Here is a 24,041-nt window from a genome sequence, read left to right as displayed (position 1 = left end):
CACTCTCCTCCACTTTGAAAACCTAAACAGCCTCATCATCACTTCATCCCTTTCTCTCTCTCTGCCTCTCCCCCACCCTGTCCTACGTATTTCACCTCTGCGCACCCTCTATGCCGGTGATCTTAAGGTGTTTTATGAGGCCACCCAATTAGCTGGCTCTTATAGCTCACAGTCAGGGCCTGTTGAGCTAGCAAATTACATTTGCACTACCCTTTTAATAGAGGTGGCCAACAGCATTCTAATTCCTTCCCATCTCTATCTTTCTCCTTCCCTCTCTCTCGCTCTCATTTAAGAAGGTTTGTGGAACTCTCACACTGTGTTTGAGGTCATACATTAGGCGATGCTGTGCCCCGCCATTTAATGTTGACCGGCTCAGGGTCAAAGGTCAGGCTGAGTTAGAGACATTTATATCAGAATTAACTGGCCAAAGCTTTGCAAAAGCTTTCCCACGTCCCTGTGTTTGGCTCAGTTGGCTAAGACGCAAATCCTGGATTTACAGCTATGTGGCTAGGTACAGAAGTCAATAATTTTTAGCCCTAATTTTCTTCCTGGTACGAGTAAGTGTTTTGCCTCTGAATATACTTTTATACTTTTAGAATGGATGCTGTCACCAGGACACATTTTGTTCAATGAGACCACTCGAAAGCCTGCAGAATGAGTTTTTGCAGACAAGGAAAAAAAATCTCTGAAAAAGAAAATGGGGCTTGAACTGTGGTTTAAAAAGCAATTTGGTATGGGATCCTGTTAGCTAACAGTGACTCAGCTGGCAACAGCCAAAACAACAGCCCAAAGCAGGCTCCTAAGGAGCTAACCATGCCAACTGCTGAATTCATGTCAGCAGTCATTGATGGAGGTGGACCATTGATGGCTGGATGATAAGAGTGTTTATAGAAGACATCCATCAGCTGGAGACAGGGCTGCAAATCAACAACCCCCCACCGCTATAACAGCATACACTGTGCTCCACCAGTGCACTCCAATGTCCACTCCCACTGTCACAGCAAGCATGCGCTGTCGACTCCCCTCTTCCCCACTCAACCATATCTAGTCCACTGTCTATATTTCTGCCTGTTACTCTCCTTGTTCTACTTGTCTCTTGCTCAGAAGTGCCCATGCACACAAACTTCTGCATACCCACAATGTGTACACACACACACACACACACACACACACACACACACACACTCACACACACACACACACACACACACTCACACACACACACACCCCTCCCTTTTTGTATCTCTCCTTACTTCTGCTGAGGAGCTGCAGGTTGCGGACCTCCTCTCTGACCTGCAGCTGGAGGACTTGCTGGAGCACCTCCTGCCTCAGTGTCTCCTGGACGATCCCCATCCTCTCCAGCTTCTCTCCATTCAGACGCAGCAACGCCCTTCCTGCCAAGGAGGAGGAGGAGGAGGAGTGGGAATGCAGAGGAGGAGGAGGGGGGATGGGGAGTTGGGTTGGGGGTAAAACGTTTAAACCACGCCCCACCCCAGGTGTCTGCTAATTTAGAAAAATAATTATTTGATGGCCTTTGCAAATTAGCCTCGTGTGTGTGTTCTTCTGTGTGGTGTGTGTGGTGTGTGTATGTGGTGTCTGTGTAAGTGTATGAGTATGAGTATGAGTGTGTGTGTGTGTGTGTGTTCTCCAGTGTGTAGGTTGACCAGCTGATTTACAGCTAGGTATTAAGTAGGTTTTTTTCTGGTTTTCCTTGCAGCAATCCAGTTAGTGGCAGGAGACAGGGGCGCGGGGAAGGTTATTTAAGATGGTCATTTAATGGGGCTTTTTTTTTGACACCAACCCTATGTGGTCAACCCCGGGGACACACGCACACAATTATCTTCCCATTACCCACAGTGAACACTGCAACTTTCATACCTATACATGGGAGATGAAGCGGGGCTGTTTGTCTACCCACACACAACGCACACATACAGTAGAGGTGAGCATTTGTAAGGGAGTCTTGTCCCTCATCAGTGGGAAGAGATGGAGAATCCATCAAACCTGCAGCCATCCTGTACCAGGCCCAAACCATTAATTAGACTCATTACTCATTCTGCTCTCTCCCCAAACCAATCCATCCATTCTCATTTCCTCTCCCTGGACAAGAGAACATCCTCCCTTTTCTCTGTTTATCCGTCTCTTTGTCTGTTTATCTCTTTGTCTCTTTCCCTCTCACTCAATTCAGTTCAATTCAAAGGGCCTCACTAGTATGAAAGTTTCAAGAACCACGTTCCCAAAGCACCAAAGTACAATTTGTCCAAATATTTTGGCAGTACACAATCAACAGTAATGTGAACATTAAAACAACATTAATATTGATATCCATCCCTTATCCAAGCCGCTTATCCTAATTAGGGTCGCGGGCATGCTGGAGCCTATCCCAGCAGTCATTGGGCGGCAGGCGGTGAGACACCCTGGACAGACCGCCAGGCCATCACAGGGCCGACACACACCTAGGAGCAATTTATATGTATGTGTGTATATATATATATATATATATATATATATATATATATATATATATATATATATATATATATATATATATCTTATGCATGTATTTGTGTCTGTGTGTGTGTCTAGATCTCTCACTGTCCCTCAGGTTGCGCGTCATGTTGATACCTGTTGGGCAGCAAGATATGCCCTGCCTCCTTCTCCTATGAACATTTTTTTTATTTTTTATTTTGAGAGGTCATCAAGCTCTTTAAAATCTGAATTTACAGAGTTCCACTTGTTAAAGTAAACGTTCGTTATTTCAGTGAATTGTTCACATTGTAGGAGGAAGTGCATCTGTTTCCCAACCCCACCTGTCGGACTTCGGTGTCTAGGTAGCTTGCAGTGCATACAAGGAAATAACACCATTATGCAGCATAGTCTGGAGATAAATGTGTAAGCTTGTCAAAACAAGTTATTAAGGGTTGGCAGACAGAGAAGAAGTTTTCTGTAGACCCCCTGATTGTGTATTTGTGCAGGGACCGCAAGTGCACAAGGTTGAATTTCAGTCTTTACAAAAAGGCTTGCCAGAATTGGCGAAGCCTTGGGCACAGCGAAAACAAATGTGCCAGACTGGCCGGGGAAAGATGATATCTACCACATGCATCCGAATGCGCTGATGCATTTTTTTTACCAGTATGGAATTAGTCATATGCAACCTGTGTAAAACTTTAAATTGAATGACTCCAAGTGTGGCGCAGGGGATCGATGAATTCACATGGAAAAGAGCAGTCTTCCACCGGTCGTCCCCGAGCTCAACACTCAGTTCCTCCTCCCAACCGAATTTGATTTTGTCCAGATCTCGAGTGTGTTGCGATATGATGAGGTCATATGAGATATATGACCATTCTTTTTTTTGGAATTCCCCCCTTCCTCCCTTTTTCTCCCCAATTGTATCTCGCCAATTACCCCACTCTTCCAAGCCGTTCCGGTCGCTGCTCCACCCCCTCTGCCGATCCGGGGAGGGCTGCAGACTACCATGTCTCCTCCGATACATGTGGAGTCGCCAGCCGCTTCTTTTCACCTGACAGTGAGGAGTTTCACCATGGGGACGTAGCATGTAGGAGGCTCACGCTATTCCCCCCAGTACCTCCTCCCCCCCAAAGAGGCGCCCTGACCGACCAGAGGAGGCGCTAGTGCAGCGACCAGGACACATACCCACATCCGGCTTCCCACCCGCAGACACGGCCAATTCTGTCTGTACGGACACCCGACCAAGCCAGAGGTATCACAGGGATTTGAACCAGCGATCCCCGTGTTGGTAGACAACAGAATAGACTGCTACGCTACCCGGACACCCCGAGATATATGACCATTCTGTAGGTATGGGATCCCCAAGAGTCGATGAAGTCCAGGTTTAGGTGGAAGGTTTAGAAATGTGGGGCATTGTGCTTTTACGAAATGGCGTATCTGAATAAAGGCGAACAAGTCTGAGTTCTCGAACTTTGATTTATCCCCACCCTTATGAATGGGGAAATGAGCCCTTTGCACCAGATGTCAGGAAAACATACTGACTGCAGAACGATACTGAACAACTTCAACACTGCACCCTGCATCTCTGGGGGGCTGCATTTCAGTATTTCATTTTTAATGAAATAAAATTTTAACTGTCTCGGTCTCCCTCTCTCTGCTTCTCTCTCGGTACTGTGTCATCCATTTTCCAAAAACGTACCCAAAGAAAACAACATAACACAAACATACACACACACAAGGCCATTATGTCTTGCTATTGTTGTTGTTATTCCTCGTCAGTTATGGCCACAGCAAAAGAAACCTGCCTGTGAAGAGAAGAGAGGAGAGGAGAGGAGAGGAGAGGAGAGGAGAGGAGAGGAGAGGAGAGAAGAGAATACAGATGGTGTTGGAAAAAAATAGGAGGAGGAAAAAACGGTGCACATATAAAGGAGAATAGCAAGAGCCCCATGGGCCTTTATCCCCTTTTCACCGTCCATGAAATATAAATGTCCTTAATGAGGACTCACGGGTCATATTTCATCAGACAGGCTCTGGGGTTGAGGTCACGTGTCTACCAGTTTGGTGCATTGTGGGACTTCTGATGTGGTCCTCTGTGGGCCAGCGCCTGGCCTGAGGGGAGCCAAAAGCACTTATAAAGGCCTGGATTATAAGCCAGTTATTATGGCTTCAAGCCTGAGGAAGACTTTACAAAAGACTCAAATCTTGTGATTCCTAGATGTATTCCTCCTCAGGGTGTTTGCCTGTCTTACACGAAGAGGACTGTCAACACCAGAATAGCTGAGGGGAGATGTGTATATTTCTATGCATTATGCAGATGACCGTGTCTTCTATGGCGATTGAACAGAATTGGGGGACATGAAGGAAAAGTTGGTCTTCACTTGGTCAGGGGTCTCCTATCAAAATGAATCTACACGGAGGTGTCTGGAGAATAAGAAATGAAAAATGTCAGAATCATTTTTGTATCCCGTGACCTCTGCTGCCCTGTTTGCTGAGATAGAAAAGTAAAACAGACCCGGATCAGGTCAGAGGAACACAGCAGTCAGCCAGCGTTTGCCGTCTAACTAGACAAACTGGAACAAGACAGACAATAGGTACTTTAATCATAGGCAAGGACTCCTTTCCCAGGAGGCAACGCCATGACAAACCAGTTAAGTCTTCAGAACGGATTACTGGATCTGCATGTGTGTGTCTGTGTGTGAGTGTGTCAGCATGCGCACACATGTACTGTTGTTGATTTCCTCTGAGTCCAGGTTCTTTCAGAATGTCTCTCACGAACGGACTTGCTACTGAGAGACAACTGCGCAAAGTCACAAAAGCGGAAATAATCTCACTTTTCTCTATTTAAAGAAAAATATCAATATCGACACGCACACGCATGCGCACACCCACTTGATCACTCACCCCCCCCCGCCACCCCCACCCCTAACCCCCATGTCTCCCACGCTCCCCGCCCCTTCTGCGTCTCCCAGAGGCAGAGCCTGTAGCGGTGTGTCCTAGAAAATCACTGCCCTTGGTCTCCCCGTGTATACAAATGAGACAAAGCAGATGAATGGAGCTCAAATCAATTCTCCTCAGACAGACTTAATGCAGTTGCTAATAATTGCCTGCAGATTGAGAGAGTGGCACTGTCAAAGAGAGAAAAGAGGAGGAAAAAAAAAACAAAAAGCTATTTCAACAGTGATCCCTGCTCTCAATTTAGCTTCAAAAATTAATTGCTTACAAAAGAGGTCTGCAGGCAAATGGGAGATATTTTTGCCCTGGCTGTGATGATAATAGAATAGAATAGAATAGAATAGAATAGAATAGAACTGTATTGCCATTGTGCTCAGAACAAGGAAATTCTATTTAGCTGCTCTTCAGCAATGTGCAAATAAAATTCCGATATGTAAAAGCAAATATAATGAAAGGATAAAGACAAGTGACAAAAACGAGACAAAGTGACCTAAACTGTACAATGTTGGTCAAGTGGCAGCATATACGGTGGTCTGTGCAATACTGCAATATGGTAGCAAAGTGTGCAGCGCGTAATGAATGTGTATGTGTGTGTGTGTGTGTGGGGGGGGGTATGTGGGTGTGGGTGGGTGGATGGGTCGGTGGGGTTACTGCTCACAGCAGTCAGTCTTTTCAAGTCTTTGGCAGTGGAGGGTAAACAGAGGTTACAGCTCTTTGAAAGAAGCTGTGTTTTAGTCTGCTTGTTCTGCTTTTGACTGTCCTGTATCCTCTTCCAGAAGGGAGGGGGTCAAACAGACAAGTGTCCAAGGTGGGATGGGTCTTTTAAGATATAGCTGGCTTTCTTTTGTAGTCAGCCAGTGTGAAGGCCTTTTTTTTGTGTGCGCTTAATTCGCACATCAATATACTTGTTCAAACTGCTGAGTACTTCCACACAGAACACGAATATTACGTGTTAAAAAAGTGACAATTTTTTTCGGAACGAGGTTGATTTTTCTGAGCTTTCGCACCGCGAATAAAGGCCTTTACACACCAGTGACGTGACGAATAACTGACACGAAAAAGCGAAATACTCGCCTGCAAATATTTTGCATCAAATCTATTCATAAACGCAGCGATACAAATTCGCAAATTTGCGAGATGCAAGGGGGACTCCACCTTCGGTTCGGGGTCAAGCACCCCTGACTGCAGTCTGCAGATCGGGGCGGTACTCAATGTGGACGGAGTCAAACATTTGGATCTGCCCACATCGAGCATGCCCCCCCCCCGCCCTTTTTTTCCATCTGAGGTTCACACTGGCTACCTGCAACACGGACCTGCTGCTAGCAAGCATGCTAATGAAGATAGCTGTCATACTTCAAGGTAGGGTCAACACCATTATGCAAAATAACCATCGTAATTAGATACTTGTCCACATGTAATGTTAGATGTAATAATAATGTAGCTACCATTGCCATGACCCACATCACATTGTTATTGAAACTTGGTTTTGTGAAGTGACATTATTCACGTCAGCTAAATTAATATCAACCGAGTGCATTAAGCATTAACAGTGAAAGACAAAATTGGATTTAATTTACCATAATAAAAAGCTATTACTATTGTGTAAGTGTGCTTCTGGCGGCACGGTGGTGCAGTGTTTAGCGCGGTCGCCTCACAGCAAGAAGTTTCTGGGTTCGAGCCCCGGGGTAGTCCAACCTTGGGGGTCATCCCGGGTCGTCCTGTGTGGCGTTTGCATGTTCTCCCCGTGTCTGCGTAGGTTTCCTCCGGGTGCTCCGGTTTCCTCCCACAGTCCAAAGACATGTAGGTCAGGTGAATTGGCCATACTAAATTGTCCCTAGGTATGAATGTGTGTGTGTGTGTGTGTGTGGGGTGTATGTTGGCCCTGTGTGACGGCCTGCAGCCTGTCCAGGGTGTCTCCCCGCCTGCTGCCCAATGATTGCTGAGATAGGCTCCAGCATCCCTGTGACCCTGAGAGCAGGATAAGCGATCTGGATAATGATGGATGGGTGGATAGTGTGCTTCTTAACATGTTCATTCCAGGAATAGCAGATGGAAATTAACGTCAGCCTTTTGTCTACATCTGGCATGGTTGCACCATATTACAGCGGTACTGATTGATATGTAATATTACTGCCACACTGTTAACGGTTTACTCGCTCCAAGCTATTTATTAGCAGATTCTGGTCATTTCAGTGTTGGTGGCTTGCATCACGATCAACAGAGATTTATTGGAATGATTAAATGTTGATTCTCTCCCCTCCAGAGAAATGTATTGTTCTGACTGCTGGGACCATGCTGCACCCACACAATACCACACAAGTGAGTACTATTTTTCTTCTCTGATTATTAGGCACAGGCGGCACGGTGGCACAGTGGTTAGCACGGTTGCCTCACAGCAAGAAGGTCCTGGGTTCGAGCCCCGGGATAGTCCAACCTTGGTGGGGTCGTCCCGGGTCGTCCTCTGTGTGGAGTTTGCATGTTTTCCCCGTGTCTGCGTGGGTTTCCTCTGGGGGCTCCGGTTTCCTCCCACAGTCCAAAGACGTGTAGGTCAGGTGAATTGGCTGTACTAAATTGCCACTAGGTATGAATGTGTGTGTGTGTGTGTGTGTGTGTGTGTGTGTGTCTATGTTGGCCCTGTGTGATAGCCTGGCGGCCTGTCCAGGGTGTCTCTCTGCCTGCCACCCAGTGACTGCTGGGATGGGCTCCAGCATCCCTGCGACCCTGAGAGCAGGATAAGCGGTTCGGATAATGGATGGATGGACATGTGGGAAACATATCAAATCGAGCGGCTTGATCTCACTCAGGTTCCTACAACAAAGACTTCTCAAAAAATGTCAACTGTGCATTAAAAATGACATAACTGACTGGGTGAGTGACACTTAATGACAACAGTGACAAACATTCATAAAGACTCCTTCATGTTCATGAGAGGTAAGCTCTGATTGTGAACTCTGAAAGAGGGGAATAAAAGTAAAGCAACAAGTTATAAAATTAAATTAAAATACATTGTGCTGTAATTATGAAGAAAATAGGGCAAATTAAAACACGCGAACATCAAAAATATTCAATAAACAAAAAAAAGAAAGAGTACCTCTGTGCCTCACTGAAGCACGACCTTTCACATGGTTGTTGACCATACATTGTGGGCAGAAGAGGGGCAGTGATGAAATTGACTGCTGCTGCATTTTTCTATTTTGGGACTCTCACCCTCCGATCATACACTTGTGTGTTTCTATAGAGGAATCCGGTGACCGATTTGTGTGTTCCACCATCTTGCACTGCTGCCATTACTGCGGTGGGAAGTTGTAGTGAGTCAGAGTCTGCTGCTGCCTGCTGACAGTGGCAGCAGCAGCATGGGGAGATGGATTGACGACGTTAAGCAGTGGCCCCCAGTTACTGATGAAGGTACCTTATATGGATGGCGATCTTGATATTCAAATTTTACATATTAGTTAGACACTGGTTACAACAATAGAGAATGGATAAATAGCGAAAAAAATGGACCACTTGACCATCTGCCACATTTCAAGTGTTGAAGTGCTGTGTAATATACTACTGTCCTAGCTAGCTGGCATAATCAGTCACGAGTTGTATTTAATCATTACAGACCAGTTACATTAGTAAAAAGTTAGAAATAAGAATTCATGTTTGTTCCCCCCCTACTTTTTTCTCCCCAATTGTATCCGGCAAATTACCCCACTCTTCCGAGCCATCCCATCCCAGCGGCAAAATTATAGGTGTTAACTGTGACTGTATGGCCAACAGGGGGAAATGCTGCAAGCATACAGCAATACTACTTTACAAGGTGTAAGGTGCTGTGACCCAAGGCTTCACAAACATGGCCTACACTGACAAAGTCTGTGCCTGGAACCAATCTACCTGGAAAAATGTAGTGCCAGGCACAGGTAAAAACATTCAAGGGCCAGACCATGGACCTAGGACAAGTACGAAAGTTACAGCTACAGCATTTGAGACAAATGCAGATGTCATGCAACACTTTTCATCTCCTAAGATGGCTATTAGCCATGGTACCTGGAACCATTTCACATCATGTGTTTACTGCACAGCCACAGAAGAATGCAAATATCAATGAACTTCCCAAAGATCACGCACAATGTGCTGAACACACATGTAAACTTTGCAATGTAGTTTTTGAAAGAAACGTCAAATGTGGAGAAGATGAGAGAGAGAAAATAGAAACAGGCATCTGAAATGGCAAAAAAAAAAAGAAAAGAGAAGCAGACCCAAGAAACTGGGTGAAGAGAAAACTGAACTGCAAGTTTGTTGGAAGCACAGCCATTAGGTATGGTCAAACATCTGAGCCTTTGGCTTGAAAATGTTTTGAGGAGACCACAGGGCAAACATTGGAGACTACAGGGCTCTTTTCACATGAGAGCAAACTGGCTCGGTGGCAGCCTTGATGGAATCATTGACACGGATACCATCCTCGAGATTAAGTGTCCTACACTGAAGAAGCTTGAGGCACATAGTGGTAGTCTGCTAAAAAAGATGGACTCAAACAAATATGATGTAAAACACTGTAATGGAGGAATACAAACTTATACAGGTTCTGCTGAAACCTTGGTACTGAGACAAACGTAGTGGAACGGTACAGAGCCACTTGTTTCTAGTTAGACGTCATGCACTGCCCACATGTTTTCGCCTACGGCTTATGTTTTGCCTACAACTGACCCTTCCCGCTGCTGTCGGCGCACCCTTGGTGCTGAGACAGTGGCTGCTTTCCCCATGTTTACCTTGGTAACTGATATTTCTTTAGTCTAGCAGTGCTTTTTTCACCACAACAAGGATGGCTGGTACGTGGCCTTCCCATGGCAGAAGGGGAAGTAGCTTGCACCTGCAGATGGAGGGGGGCTGCTCCCTTTGTCTGGTGTCAGCAGAAAACCACATTCCATCCTGATATGCAAGTTGTTTGTCTCATCCAAAAAAACAAAAAAAAATCATGTATCTAAAGCCCTGGGCTTATTCTGGCCTCGGTGAGACTGAGACCACGTACGTGCGATTTTCGATGAATGAAACTTACTCAGAGAGACAACAATGACTATTTTCTTATCATCACAAAGTTTTCCACCACAGTATATAAATGGAAGATTCCCCGCCTGCCACCCAATGACTGCTGGGATAGGCTCCAGCATCCCCGCGACCCTGAGAGCAGGATAAGCGGTTTGGAGAATGGATGGATGGATGTTATTAGGGAAACTGCATCAGGATTAGGCCACCCCAAATGAACACATTATCATGGGTGAGCCATACAACCAAGAGTGGACAATGTAGAAAGTCTGGCATCTGAAGGTTTATTTTGAGCATCTGTTACCAACAACAGCGACCAGAATAGCACATGGAGTAATGACAGTTTGTGGACTCAAGTAGTTCTTGTTTGACTTTAATGAGGGTCAACTTAAACATCTAAATTCACTTGAAATGGTGAGTTCACAAATGAGTTTATAAAATGGCAATAAAAAAAAAAAAAGAAGATTTTCCTCCCTTTTTCTCCCCAATTGTATCCGGCCAATTAGCCGAACTCTTCCGAGCCATCTCGATCACTGCTCCACCCCCTCTGCTGATCCGAGGAGGGCTGCAGACTACCACATGCCTCCTCCGATACATGTGAAGTCGTCAGCTGCTTCTTTTCACCTGACAGTGAGGAGTTTCCCCAGGGGGACGTAGTGCGTGGGAGGATCACGCTATTCCCCACAGTTCCCTCTCCCCCCTGAACAGGTGCCCCAACCGACCAGAGGGGGCGCTAGTGCAGCGACCAGGACACATACCCACATCCGGCTTCCCACTCACAGACACGGCCAACTGTGTCTGTAGGGACGCCCAACCAAGCCGGAGGTGACACAGGGATTCGAACCGGCGATTCCCGTGTTGGTAGGCAACGGAATAGACCGCCACGCCACCTGGACGCCCCCTGAAATGGCAAATTAACTGTAAACACAATAGCTTGTCATTTTACATTCATATGTAGCAGACTTATTGGTTTGACAACCTTAGTTCTACTATACGTCGACCTTCTTCTGAAACTCTTGGGTAATTTTTTAATACCTCAAGCCTTTAGGCATTTTACACAAACATTAACATCACTGCTATTTTGCATTCTCGGCCCAACCTTTCACTTCTCATGCCTCATGTTGAACAAAGCTGTAACAAAGTTGTTTAATTGAACGTCACTTGTTAGTGCTTCATTGTGCTTTTCCAAGAATGATTAATGCTACAATGAAAAATTAATTATAACTGTAAGTTATTTTTGGAGTAATGTGCACATCTTTTCTCCTAAGGACTTATGGAGTACACAATCATCGTCACCGCCAACGCATTAATAGCTTTCCTCAATGTCCTCTGCAATATCCCATAAATATTCATCTCCTTCCTGCTCGTCTACGTCTTCACCTTCATCCATTGCAGATGCTTCTTGTTCATCCATTTCCTTCCAAATTAATTTAAGGTTGCAAGTTACGTAGCCCCGCACAAATACTTAAAATGTTATCATTTTTTACCCTAGCAGGGATCATACACAAAAGTTTGAAGCCTTTCAACTAGTGCTGCACGATTAATCTAATCCAATCTCAACCGCGATGTCAGCCTGTGCAATTATACAACCGCAAACGACTGCGATTTAATTAAATAATAAAATGTGTGTGTGTGAATGTCTGTTTGTGTGCAGTCTGCATATCTACGCCCATAATTAAGAGATGACCAATCAGTCTCTGTTTAGACAATGAAGCATGTGCAGTCTACGGTCACATGACTACCCGGTGTGCTGTGTGCAGACCAGAAAGAAGGGAAAAATAGATACTGATGACAACGAGCAGGTTAACTCTGGTGAACTGGTGGCAAAAAACAAAAAAAGAAAAGTGACCTTTATTATATGGCAATAGTTTGGATTCAAGCTCAGCAACATTGAGCAGAAAGAGGTATTGTGTAAAACATGCAAGATGAAAGTTGCTACATGTTGTGGCAACACGGCAAATGTCTATTATTTGTATATGTATGTTCTTCTTTCGGCTTGTTCCCTGTATCCCAGGGGTCGACATAGCGGATTTGATAGTTTCAATTGGTACACTGTGAGACCACAGCACCTATGGCAGTCATTGTTAACCCGGGCCTTGACCGATCCAGTATGGTCTTGTCAATCAGCATATCCGCAATCAAATATCAAATATCAAATTGTGCATATCAAATCTGCATGATTTGGCAACATTTTACATCGAATGCCCTTCCTCACACAACCACTAACCCTACGGACTATATTATTATTATTATTATTATGGACTATATTATTTGTATATGTATACATTTGTTTATTATATTGCAATCGCAAATCGCAATATTGTTCATAATAATCGCAATATGACTTTTTCACCAAATCGTGCGGCACTACTTTCAACCTTCTAACTGCACGCTCAACATGGATTCTGACATTTGCCAAGCGACACATTTCTGTAACTTCATGCTGAGAGCGTTCTTTACAGCCACATGTAAATGCTGGTGGAGCCAGAGTCACTCCTGGAGGCAATACATCAGTGATGGTGAAGCCACAATCCGCTAAAATTTGATCACCTGGAATCAGGTGGTCGACAAGACCGCTGTTTTTTGTGATAAAAGTAACACTGGCCCTTCCACCGAACAAGGTTTTACAACCCACACAACCATTGGGGGGTTATACAATATAGGACTTTGTAGGTGTTATAATGTTTGTAGTTGTGGTATGTTTGTGATCGTTTCCTTAGGTTCTTTGGCCTTTTTAAAAATACTTCAGTACAGTCTATGATGCATGCTGCTTGGGGATAATTTTCACTGAAACTCTGAGGCCTTATGCTTTTCATAGTATCTCTAGGCAACCAAGCAATCGCCTTTTCCCTTGTAAACTTTGGAAGTATTGCTCTCCAAACTGCGAAAGCTCCTTCTTATTCCAAACCATTTACCTAAGTCTGTGAACATCTAACCAAGACGGAGCCTCATTAGAACAAGTAACAGTTGTTTGTGGACGGCCAACTTGATGATCCTAGGCTGTGGGAGGAAAGCCATGAGGGCACACAAAAGTTGCCAAAAACTGTCAATACCTATGCCTGTTAAAAGCATTGAATCTTTGTCATTCAAGTCAAATGTTTGATTCCGTCCACATTGAGCACCACCCTGATCTACAGACTGCAGTCAGGGGTTTCTCTTCAGGGTCGCAGGGCGACCTCCCCCACTGTTGCCAGTCTGGCCCCTGCCAGGCACACTTCCTCTGTTGCGGTATGCTGCAACTGGGTCTGGGTCGGCAAGGAAGGGTTGCCTTGTTACCAGAACTATTTCATCCAAAAGTAAACTACATAAGCTACTCACTATCCTGATAGCCTAGCTGTTCGGCGATGCTCCTCCACACGTCCTCGAGTTGATTGTCTTTTTAATTTTTGTGTCCGTTGTTATACAATACAGGGTGATGAGAAATGCAAACAATCAACAGGTCCACCATTGTCATTAGGAGTTGTGAGGTGATGACCATTATGCACAATGTGATTGGTTGATGTTTCAGTTTGCTTCAGGCCCATGTTGTGGTTTTGCTTGTGCATTTTGAGCACAAAGTGCTCCGGATTTGTCTCACCCTTTTCCACTGTATTTTAGCCCTCTAGGTTTGCCATAGAGAGATGACATTCTATTGCACTGGGGCGCTCAAAAAAAAAAAAACAAATAGATGGTACCTTGGCTGCTGGTAATACTAGTGGACAAGGAGCAGTTTGGTCCAAGGAAGAAAATACTGCACTTCTCCAGATATGGAACAAAGAACACATCAGACACCAACTGTCTACATGCACAGAAATGCTACGATTCTCCTCCAATTTTACCTCATATGAAAGCGAGGGGCTTCATTAACCACACTGCAGTGCCGTGTCCAAGTAAAAAACTACGCCAAAAGTACTTTAGGATGGAGTACGTGATAAAATGAGGTAAAGCCATAATCTATACCCATAATCCAAAGCAGTAAAGATGCTGAGGCTGAGGCCCCATCAGAGCTCAAGTGGACCAGAAAGAGAACCGAGTCCTCTTTCAAATTAATTGACAATGTGAATGCAAAAAGAACTGAGTCTCTTTTCTGTTGGTCCACTTTTTGGTCGACTTTAAGAGGACTCGGTTTGGTTCAATTAAAAAGGATTATATGTGAAAACACCCTAAGGAGGAGGCGTTTGCATGAAAGGGAACTCTTAAAGCTGGGGTAGGCAACTTTGGAGAAACCAACAAGAGTAAACTAGATTTTGAAAGTATCCAACCGAAAAAATTCCAGTCCCTCCCTTCAGGCCTCCTTCCAAAGCCACTCCCCCAAAACATATGAACGCACACTGCGGGTCCACGGTGGTGTTGCGGTCTAAGCATCGGCTTTGTGTCGATGCAGTTGCTCACTGGGGCCCGGGGTTCGCGCCCCAGTCTCGTCAGATCCAACTATGGCCGGACTCGATGAAGCAGCAATAATTGGCAACGCTGTCTTCGGGAGGGGGGCGGAGTCGGCTTGTGTTCGTCACATGAATGCATCTCTGTGTGTGTCGGAAAAAGCAGTGGTTTGGCCTGGATTCGCCTTGTCACGGAAGTGGCGAGACGTCTCCTTCGAGACTGCCGCCCGGAGAGATGCAGTTGGCAAACGCATACAGTATGAGGGTGGGTGTTTGAACTAAAATAGGGATCGATTGGCCACTAAATTGGGAGAAATCAGAAATAAATGTAATAAAAAAAAAAGAACACACACTGCCTGAGTACTGCTGGAGGATGAGTCATTCCAGGAGAGAGAGTTGGCGAGAGGGGTGCAGTGCATTGTTTTCATCGCTAACCGTATCTGCTAACTGTATCCATCTATTCAGGCCCTTCAACTCCCTCAGTTTTCACCATCGTTGAAAAGCCATACTGATGTTGAGTGGTTTGACCTCTTGCCTTATCCAGCATCTTCTTGGTCATAGCCTTTTCTACGTCGGTCTTTCATCGCTTACTTTGTTTAGAAGTGCAAACTGTTCTAGGTATAGGTGGAAATGAAAATGTTGGCTGCACTTTCTCTGCCATTCTTGTGTGAGTAGCTCGCTAGCTTTAGCCTTGCCTACCTTGTGGAAGACCGATCATGCACAATGAGTGCATGGGCACAGTGCACGCAGGTAGGTTGGTGGGTATGTAGACAGGAAGGTAGGTCATCCAACCATTTCATGCGGACCAAATGAAATGATTGGACGGGCTTATCACAGGCCTGGGACAGCTACAGATACTGTTTTTGGTTTTTTTTGGTTTTTTTGTCAGAGCATTTTATTGATTGATTGTTGTTGGGATGTAAAAACAATTTCAACAAATATAACAAAAAATGCTCCTACAATAATTTGCCTACCCTAACTTTCAAGGATTTAACCTCTGATAGTTGAATAACTCGCTTCATGGTTTCGCCTTGATGAATGTTCAATAATTCAGGTTATCCAAAGGAGTTGAATCAAGTGCAACTGGACTTGGTATATATCCGTGAAGACGTTTCGCCTCTCATCCAAGAGGCTTCCTCAGTTCGTGCCTTTCTGACTAGACCAAGCTAGTCTAGCTTGGTCTAGTAACCATGACCTGAATGAATGAGAACATTCACAGACAATAATTCAGGTAAGGAAATAACAGAAATTTGAATCAGTTCATCTAAACCTTGTATCCAGATGAACTGACTCACCTTTCTGTGATCCCTTCATGGTTCCCCTGAAGGATTACATACTGTATTATGCTGCTGTCAGCGGGTATATGGCAGCAAGGTCGCATATGTAGCCTTTGGTCAGAATCACTGTGCGTCTGTCTTTCACTGTCATTCTCCTTTCGTCTGTTTCTCTTTCACTTTCAAACACCCACTCTACTTCAATACCAAGCAAACACACACACACACACCTAAACACATTATGCTAACATAGTACATGACTTTCAAAGTCGTCAGATCGCTGTACCGTGTACACTACACAATTTTCTGTCTAAGCATGCACACACACACACACACACACACACACACACACACACACACACACACACACACATTATGCTAAGAACACAGTACATGACTTTCAAAGTCATCAGATCGCTGTGCTGTGTAAACTGCACAACTTTATAAGCACACACACCATCATCAGCGGTCACTCTGGGTTGAGTATGTCTGTCCTCTTAGGTCCTTGTGGGTCCTGAAGTGGGCATAGAGGGTGATCCTGGAGCTGCATATTTTGGGGCAATGTGGGCAAGGGTGTGAAGAAGTGGTTGAGGGTGTGGTTTGGGCCTTTCTGGTAACTTGCTCCTTTCTGAGTCTGGGCTTGTTTTCAGCAGCATGGTGGAGGTCACGGACAGCCAGTCTCCAGGCCTCCATTTTTTGGCTGCTTGTTCCCAGGTGTTAAGGTTGATGCCAAAAGCTTTTTATGTGGGCCTTGATGTTATCTTTATATTGCTTATTTTGTCCTCCAGGGGCAAGGCATCCTGTCACGAGCTGAGAGTAAAGGACTTGTTTCGGGAGGCGAGAGTCAGACATGTGGAGGACATGGTCAGTCCATCTCAGCTGATGTTGTGCAATGGTGGCAGTTACAGGTGCATCTCAAAAAATTAGAATATTGTGGAAAAGTTCATTATTTTCCATAATTTAATTCAAAAAGGGAAACTTTCATATATTCTAGCTTCATTACACATAAAGTGAAATATGTCAAGCCTTTTTTTGCTTTAATCTTGATGATTACGGCTTACAGCTCATGAAAACCAAAAATCCAGTATCTCAAAATATTAGAATATTACATAAGACCAATCAAAAAAAGGATTTATAATACAGAAATGTCGACCTTCCCAAAAGTATGTTCATTTATGCACTCAATACTTGGTCGGGGCTCCTTTTTCATGAATTACTGCATCAATGCAGCGTGGCATGGAGGCAATCAGCCTGTGGCACTGCTGAGGTTTTATGGAAGCCCAGGTTGCTTTGATAGCGGCCTTCAGCTCGTCTGCATTGTTGGGTCTGGTGTCTCTCGTCTTCCTCTTTACAATACCACATAAGCCACAAAAGGTCACTGCTGAAAGGACTGGCTGTTCGCAGAGTGCTGTATCAAAGCATATCCATGGAAAGTTGACTGGAAGGGAAAAGTGTGGTAGGCAAAGATGCACAAGCAACAGGGATGACCGCAGCTTTGAGAGGATTGTCAAGCAAGGCCGATTCAAGAACTTGGGGGAGCTTCAGAAGGAGTGGACTGAGGCTGGAGTCCGTGCATCAAGAGCCACCACGCACAGACGTGCCCAGGAACTGGACTACAAGTGTCGCATTCCTAGTGTCAAGCCACTCCTGAACCAGAGACAACGTCAGAAGTGTCTTACCTGGGCTAAGGAGAAAAAGAACTGGACCGTTGGTCAGTTGTCCAAAGTCCTCTTTTTAGATGAAAGTAAAGGTTGCATTTCATTTATGAATCAAGGTCCCAGAGTCTGGAGGAAGAGTGGAGAGGCACAGAATCCAAGTTGCTTGAAGTCCAGTGTGAAGTTTCCACAGTCAGTGATGATTTGGGGTGCCATGTCATCTGCTGGTGTTGGTTTACTGTGTTTCATCAAGCCCTGAGTCAACGCAGCCGTCTACCAGGAGATTTTAGAGCACTTCATGCTTCCGTCTGCTGACAAGCTTTATGGAGATGCAGATTTCATTTTCCAGCAAGACTTGACACCTGCCCAGTGCCAAAACTACCATGGTATCACTGTGTTTCATTGGCCAGCCAACTCGCCTGACCTGAACCCCATAGATTGGGGTATTGTCAAGAGGAAGATGAGAGACACCAGACCCAACAATGCGGACGAGCTGAAGGCCGCTATCAAAGCAACCTGGGCTTCCATAACACCTCAGCAGTGCCACAGGCTGATTGCCTTCATGCCACACTGCATTGACGCAGTAATTCGTGCAAAAGGAGCCGTGACCAAGTATTGAGTGCATAAATAAACATATTTTTCAGAAGGTCGACATTTCTGTATTATAAATCCTTTTTTTTGAATGGTCTTATGTAATATTCTGATATTTCGAGATACTGGATTTTTGGTTTTCAAGAGCTGTAAGCCGTAATCATCAAGATTAAAAAAAAAGGCTTGACATATTTCACTTTATGTGTAATGAATCTAGAATATATGAAAGTTTCCCTTTTTGAATTAAATTATGGAAAATAATGAACTTTTCCACACTATTCAAATTTTTTGAGATGCACCTGTATAGTAGGCATTGTTGGCCTCCTCGAGGACGCTGAAGTTGGTGTGCTTGTCCTCCCAGCTGATCTTAAAGATCTTCCTAAGGCATTGCTGTTGGTATGTCTCGAGTGCCTTCAGATGCCTGCTATATGTGGTCCATGTTTCTGACCCATACAGTAGGATGGGCATCACTACCGCTTTGTACACCAGAATTTTTGTTTTGGCCTGAAGGTTGCGGTTTTCAAAAACCCATCCATCCATTATCCAAACCGCTTATCCTGCTCTCAGGGTCGCGGGGATGCTAATCTATCCCAGCAGTCATTGGGCGGCAGGTGGGGAGACACCCTGGACAGGCCGACAGGCCATCACAGGGCCGACACATTCACACCTAGGGACAATTTAGTACCTGCATGACTTTGGACTGTGGGAGGAAACCGGAGCACCCGGAAGAAACCCACAGACACGGGGAGAACATGCAAACTCCACATAGAGGGTGACCCAGGACGACCCCCCAAGGTTGAACTACCCCGGGACTCGAACCCAGGACCTTCTTACTGTGAGGTGACCACGCTAACCATTGCGCCACCCTGCTGCTGTTTTCAAAAACCCTTTTACTCAATCTTGAGAAGGTTCGGCTGGCACAACCGAGGCGATGGTGTATTTCAATGTCAATGTTGGCTTTGGAGGAGAGAAGGCTGCCAAGATATGGGAACTGTTTCACGTTTTTGAGTCTGGTGTTGTCTACAGAGATGGATGGGTGGGGGTTGGCAGTTCTGTTAATGACCAGGCCAAGCTGCTTGTGTACACACACATGCTCGTGGACAGACACACACACAATGAAAACATAGGTGACCTTGCGCTTTTTGGCAACAGGTGGGTCTACCAGAGCCATATCAAAATAATATCACAGTGACTTAGCTATTGTTCATTTTAAATGTCTGTTTTTGTATATTTTTTAATAATTTTATATCTCATGTAGGTGAAACATTCAAGTCCCTGAGGTTCCAGTGTAAGATTGGGACCAGCACTATGTCACAGATAATTTTGGAGATTTTATCATGACCTGGTACAGGTCATGATAAAAGACTTCCTGAGAGTAGGCTCTGGTTATGACCCCACATTAGGCTAATGTAGACATGAGGATGATATGCTCTCATAATAAGCAATATGGCAAAAATCTCATCTCACCAAATTTGTATTTTTACAGGGTTCTGCAGTTATTGAGATTTTTTTATGTGATAAAATTGTAATGGGCAGCACGGCTCCGGACGTAGAGCGGGTCGTCTAGTAGTCAGAAGCGCACTGGTTCAATCCCTTGCTTTTGCGGAGAGCGTGTTAAAGTGTCCTTGAGCAAGACACTGAACCCGCCACCATCAGTGTATGAATGTGTGAATGGGTGACTGTGAGGCATACACTGAGACAGTGTATGCCTGACATTCATATACATGCAGTCCATTTGCCATTTACCATTTAATGTAAGAGTCACAGTCTTAAATCATGAATTCATATTCACAGTACTGCAGAAATTTATCATTTTTACATTCTTTGGCAGATAAGAATCAGTGTACTAACTGGAGTTTAACTCCTAGCCTTAACTGTTCTTTTCTTCTATTGTTAGACACCATCAACAGAGGCAGAATGGTGGACAATAGCGCGGGACTTTGAATTGAAATGGCAATTTCCACACTGCCTTGGTGCGTTGATGGAAACAACATCCACATACAGCCTCCAACAAAAAAATGGTAGCGTTTACCATAATTACACGGGCAGGCTCTCTGCGATAATGGTGGCTGCTGTGGATTCAAACTAAAAGTTCATCCACGCTGAATGTGGGTATCCAAAGGAGGGTCTCAGACGTTGGACTGTTGGCTCACTCTGAAAGCAATGGACCAGGGCCACTGAATTTTCCTCCACCTAAGCCTTTGCCCACTTCCGATCCCTGTACATATTTGTCGGTGATGATGCATACCCTTTAAGGCATGACTGCATGAAGCCGTATCCATTCAGGCCGATGGACCACAGACAAAGGGTACTTAACTACCGTCTCTCTAGGGCATGGAGAGTAGTAGAAAATGCATTTGGCATTCTTGCAAACAGGTTGAGGGTTTTCAGGTCCACCATATGCTTGGAGGCACACAAGGTGGTTAAGATAACTATGGCCTCCCTATGCATCCACAACTTCCTCCGCGAGTGCAGGTCTGAGGCATATACACCTCCAGCCTTTGCAGACTGGGAGAATGCTGACAACAACACAGTTGATGGAGCCTGGAGGAATCAAGGGATTAGGGCTTTACAGCCAGTGAAGCATAGAAGGGAGCACAACCCAACAGTTACTGTAAAAATGCAATGAAAACTTCTGCATGATTATTCTGGCTCACCTGCAAGCTCCCTGGCAGGAGGAACATATTTAGTATTGTAAGGATGTCGCAGTAGTTATTTTTGTAAATTAAGCATTTTTTTTTGTTAGATATGTGTGTGTATGTGTGTATACGTTTTTCATGTTTATACTGCATTGCTTTCTTATCTAAGGACTTTGTGTTTTGAAAAGTGCTATACAAATAAAGATTATTATTCATTCATTTGTTCATTATCCAAACCACTTATCCTTACTCTCAGGGTCGTGGGGATGCTGGAGCCTATCCAAGCAGTTACTGGGCGGCAGGCAGTGACACCCTGGACAGGCCACCAGGCCATCACAGGGCCGACACATTCACACATAGGGACAATTTAGTATGGCCGATTCACCTGACCCACATGTCTTTTGGACTGTGGGAGGAAACCAGAGCACCCGGAGGAAACCCACACAGACACAGGGAGAACATGCAAACTCCACACAGAGGACGACCCGGGACGACCCCCAAGGTTGGACTACCCCGGGGCTCGAACCCAGGACCTTCTTGCTGTGAGGCGACCGTGCTAACCACCGTGCCGCAGATTATTACTGTGATTCTGTTATTGATTCAACACCTTTGATACAAAATGTCTTGTGTAGTTTCAATATACTGTATATACAAGTTGCATATACTTTGTGATGCATTTGTTTCAATTGCATGTTCAGACAGACTATTTTTGTAACCTTTGTTTCAAACCTTTAATGAAAAGGTGGATAAAATAACACTATAAAGTATTTTACCCCCCTACAGGTCCAAATATTTAGCATGTTTGATACCTTTCGGGCATCTGTGATGCATCGGTAAGTCTCGGGTTATGTCTTCGAACAGTTAAACGTTGGATTACTAAACTATCAAAGGTTCAAGCCTTTAAAGTTAGGGTAGGCAATACACATTCTGTTCTTGAAACGCTGAAGTACCTGTCTGCCCATGTGTGTGTCAGTCCCATCTATTATCTTTACCTAAAATTAAAAACTGAGCTAGACAATATTTCAGAAAGTCAGGTTGCCAAGAGACGGCACTTTTTTTCTAAACTCTATTTCAGAGTAGTTAAGTCAATTCTTACACAATAATTCCTGACACAATATTAGTTTCCTTTTATTATTTTTCTCCCTCTTTCTCTTACGAGCCATCCCTGTCACTGCTCCACCCACTTTGCCGATTCGGGGAGGGCTGCAGACTACCATATGCCTCCTCCGATACATGTGAAGTCGCCAGCCGCTTCTTTTCACCTGACAGTGAGGAGTTTCACCAGGGGGACGTAGTGCGTGGGAGGATCATGCTATTTCCCCCCAGTTCTCCCTCCCCACGAACAGGCGTCCTGACTGACCAGAAGAGGCACTAGTGCAACGACCAGGACACATACCCACATCTGGCTTCCCACCCACAGACACGGCCAATTGTGTCTGTAGGGACGCCAAACCAAGCCGGAGGTAACACAGGGATTCGAACTGGTGATCCCCGTGTTGGTAGGCAACGGAATAGACCGCCACGCTACCCGGATGCCGTAGTTTCAATTTTTATGCAGATGACATACAGCTTCATTTCTCTTTTGACTCCATCAATAACAACCAATTAATCACTCTTGGGGCATGCACAAATGAAATTCAAATCTAACTGTTGAATAATTTCCTTCAACTGAACACAGACAAATCCAAATTCATTATCACAGGCCCAGACACCCCAGCTCACCACAACTTGGTTCATTCTCCACCAGCATTCTCACTTACTGCAGAAATCTTGGTGTCATTTTTGACAATAATCCTAATTTTAATCCGCATGTTAAAATAATTGTCTAGTCTTGTTTTACCCGGCTACACAGAATCTCTAAGCTCCCAAGAACCTGGAAATTGTCATTCATGCATTAATCACATCCTGTTTAGACTACTGTAATCCATTTTACACATGCTTAAGCAAGCACAACCTTTCCAGACTGCAGTTAATTCAAAATGCCATTGCAAGACTCCTCACTGATTCTAGAAAAAGAAAACCCCAAATTTAGCTTCATTACACCGGCTACCTGTGTGTTTTAGAATTGATTTTAATTATTATTTTTATCACCCGAGTATATCAATGAATGTTAATCCCATATGAGCATAACAGTATCCTGAGCTCCTTCGGTGGATCCCTTTTAGAGATTTCAAGACCTAGATTGAAAACCAGGGGCAACCAGGCCTTTGCTACCAGCACAGGCCTAACGAGGCAGCGCCGGACCCAAATGCAAGATGGTCAAAACAGGCCCTGGCCTGCCCATCACAATCAGATGTAACATAATGTCATGTCAGTAGCAAATGAAAGAAGTGAAAGCACGCAGCTTTAAAATGACCAGCGACAGTGAAATGCACCGCACGGTTGATGCCTAAATGAAATGATTACTAGGAAAACAGACCGCCACGCTATAGAAGAGGAGTCACAATAGCAAGGCCAAGATAGTGATAGAATAGCCTACTTACGGGTGGCGTGGCAGTCTATTCCATTGCTTACCAACACGGGGATCGCCGGTTCGAATCCCCGTGTTACCGCCGGCTTGGGCGGGGGTCCGTACAGACACAATTGGCCGTGTCTGCAGGTGGGAAGCCGGATGTGGGTATGTGTCCTGGTCACTGCACTAGCACCTCCCCTGGTCGGTCGGGGCGCCTTTTCGGGGGGGGGGGGACTGGGGGGAATAGTGTGATCCCCCCATGCGCTATGTCCCCCTGGCGAAACTCCTCACTGTCAGGTGAAAAGAAGCGGCTGGTGACTCCACATGTATCGGAGGAGGCATGTGGTAGTCTGCAGCCCTCCCTAGATCAGCAGAAGGGGTGGAGCAGCAACCGGGATGGCTCGGAAGAGCGGGGTAATTGGCCAAGTACAACTGGGGGGGGGGGGGGGGGTAGCCTACTTAACAAAATCTGGTGTCGGAGCACCATAAAAGATGGGTGGCTGTGCACTGGCACACTGACAACACTATTCATGTCTGCATATAGGCCTTATAAACACAAAACGCAAGTATAGGTTGATTATTAGTCAAATATATAATAAATAAGTTTTACTTATAGGTGCACT

The 24,041-nt window shown here is 45.0% G+C and overlaps 1 protein-coding gene across 1 annotated transcript in view; it reads right to left on the bottom strand.

The window, feature by feature from the left end:
* The window catches only part of LOC130108391 (sterile alpha motif domain-containing protein 10-like), a 62,927-nt gene that overhangs the window by 7,474 nt on the left and 31,412 nt on the right, over positions 1-24,041 (bottom strand). The window contains exon 4 of the mRNA XM_056275301.1: positions 1,254-1,394. Coding sequence (XP_056131276.1) covers positions 1,254-1,394 — 141 coding nt within the window. The remainder of the gene's footprint in view (positions 1-1,253; positions 1,395-24,041) is intronic.

Source organism: Lampris incognitus, chromosome 2, assembly GCF_029633865.1.
Source record: "Lampris incognitus isolate fLamInc1 chromosome 2, fLamInc1.hap2, whole genome shotgun sequence".
NCBI lineage: Eukaryota > Metazoa > Chordata > Actinopteri > Lampriformes > Lampridae > Lampris > Lampris incognitus.
The sequence above is the reverse complement of the archived record's forward strand: the minus strand, read 5'-3'. Positions and strand labels throughout refer to the sequence as shown.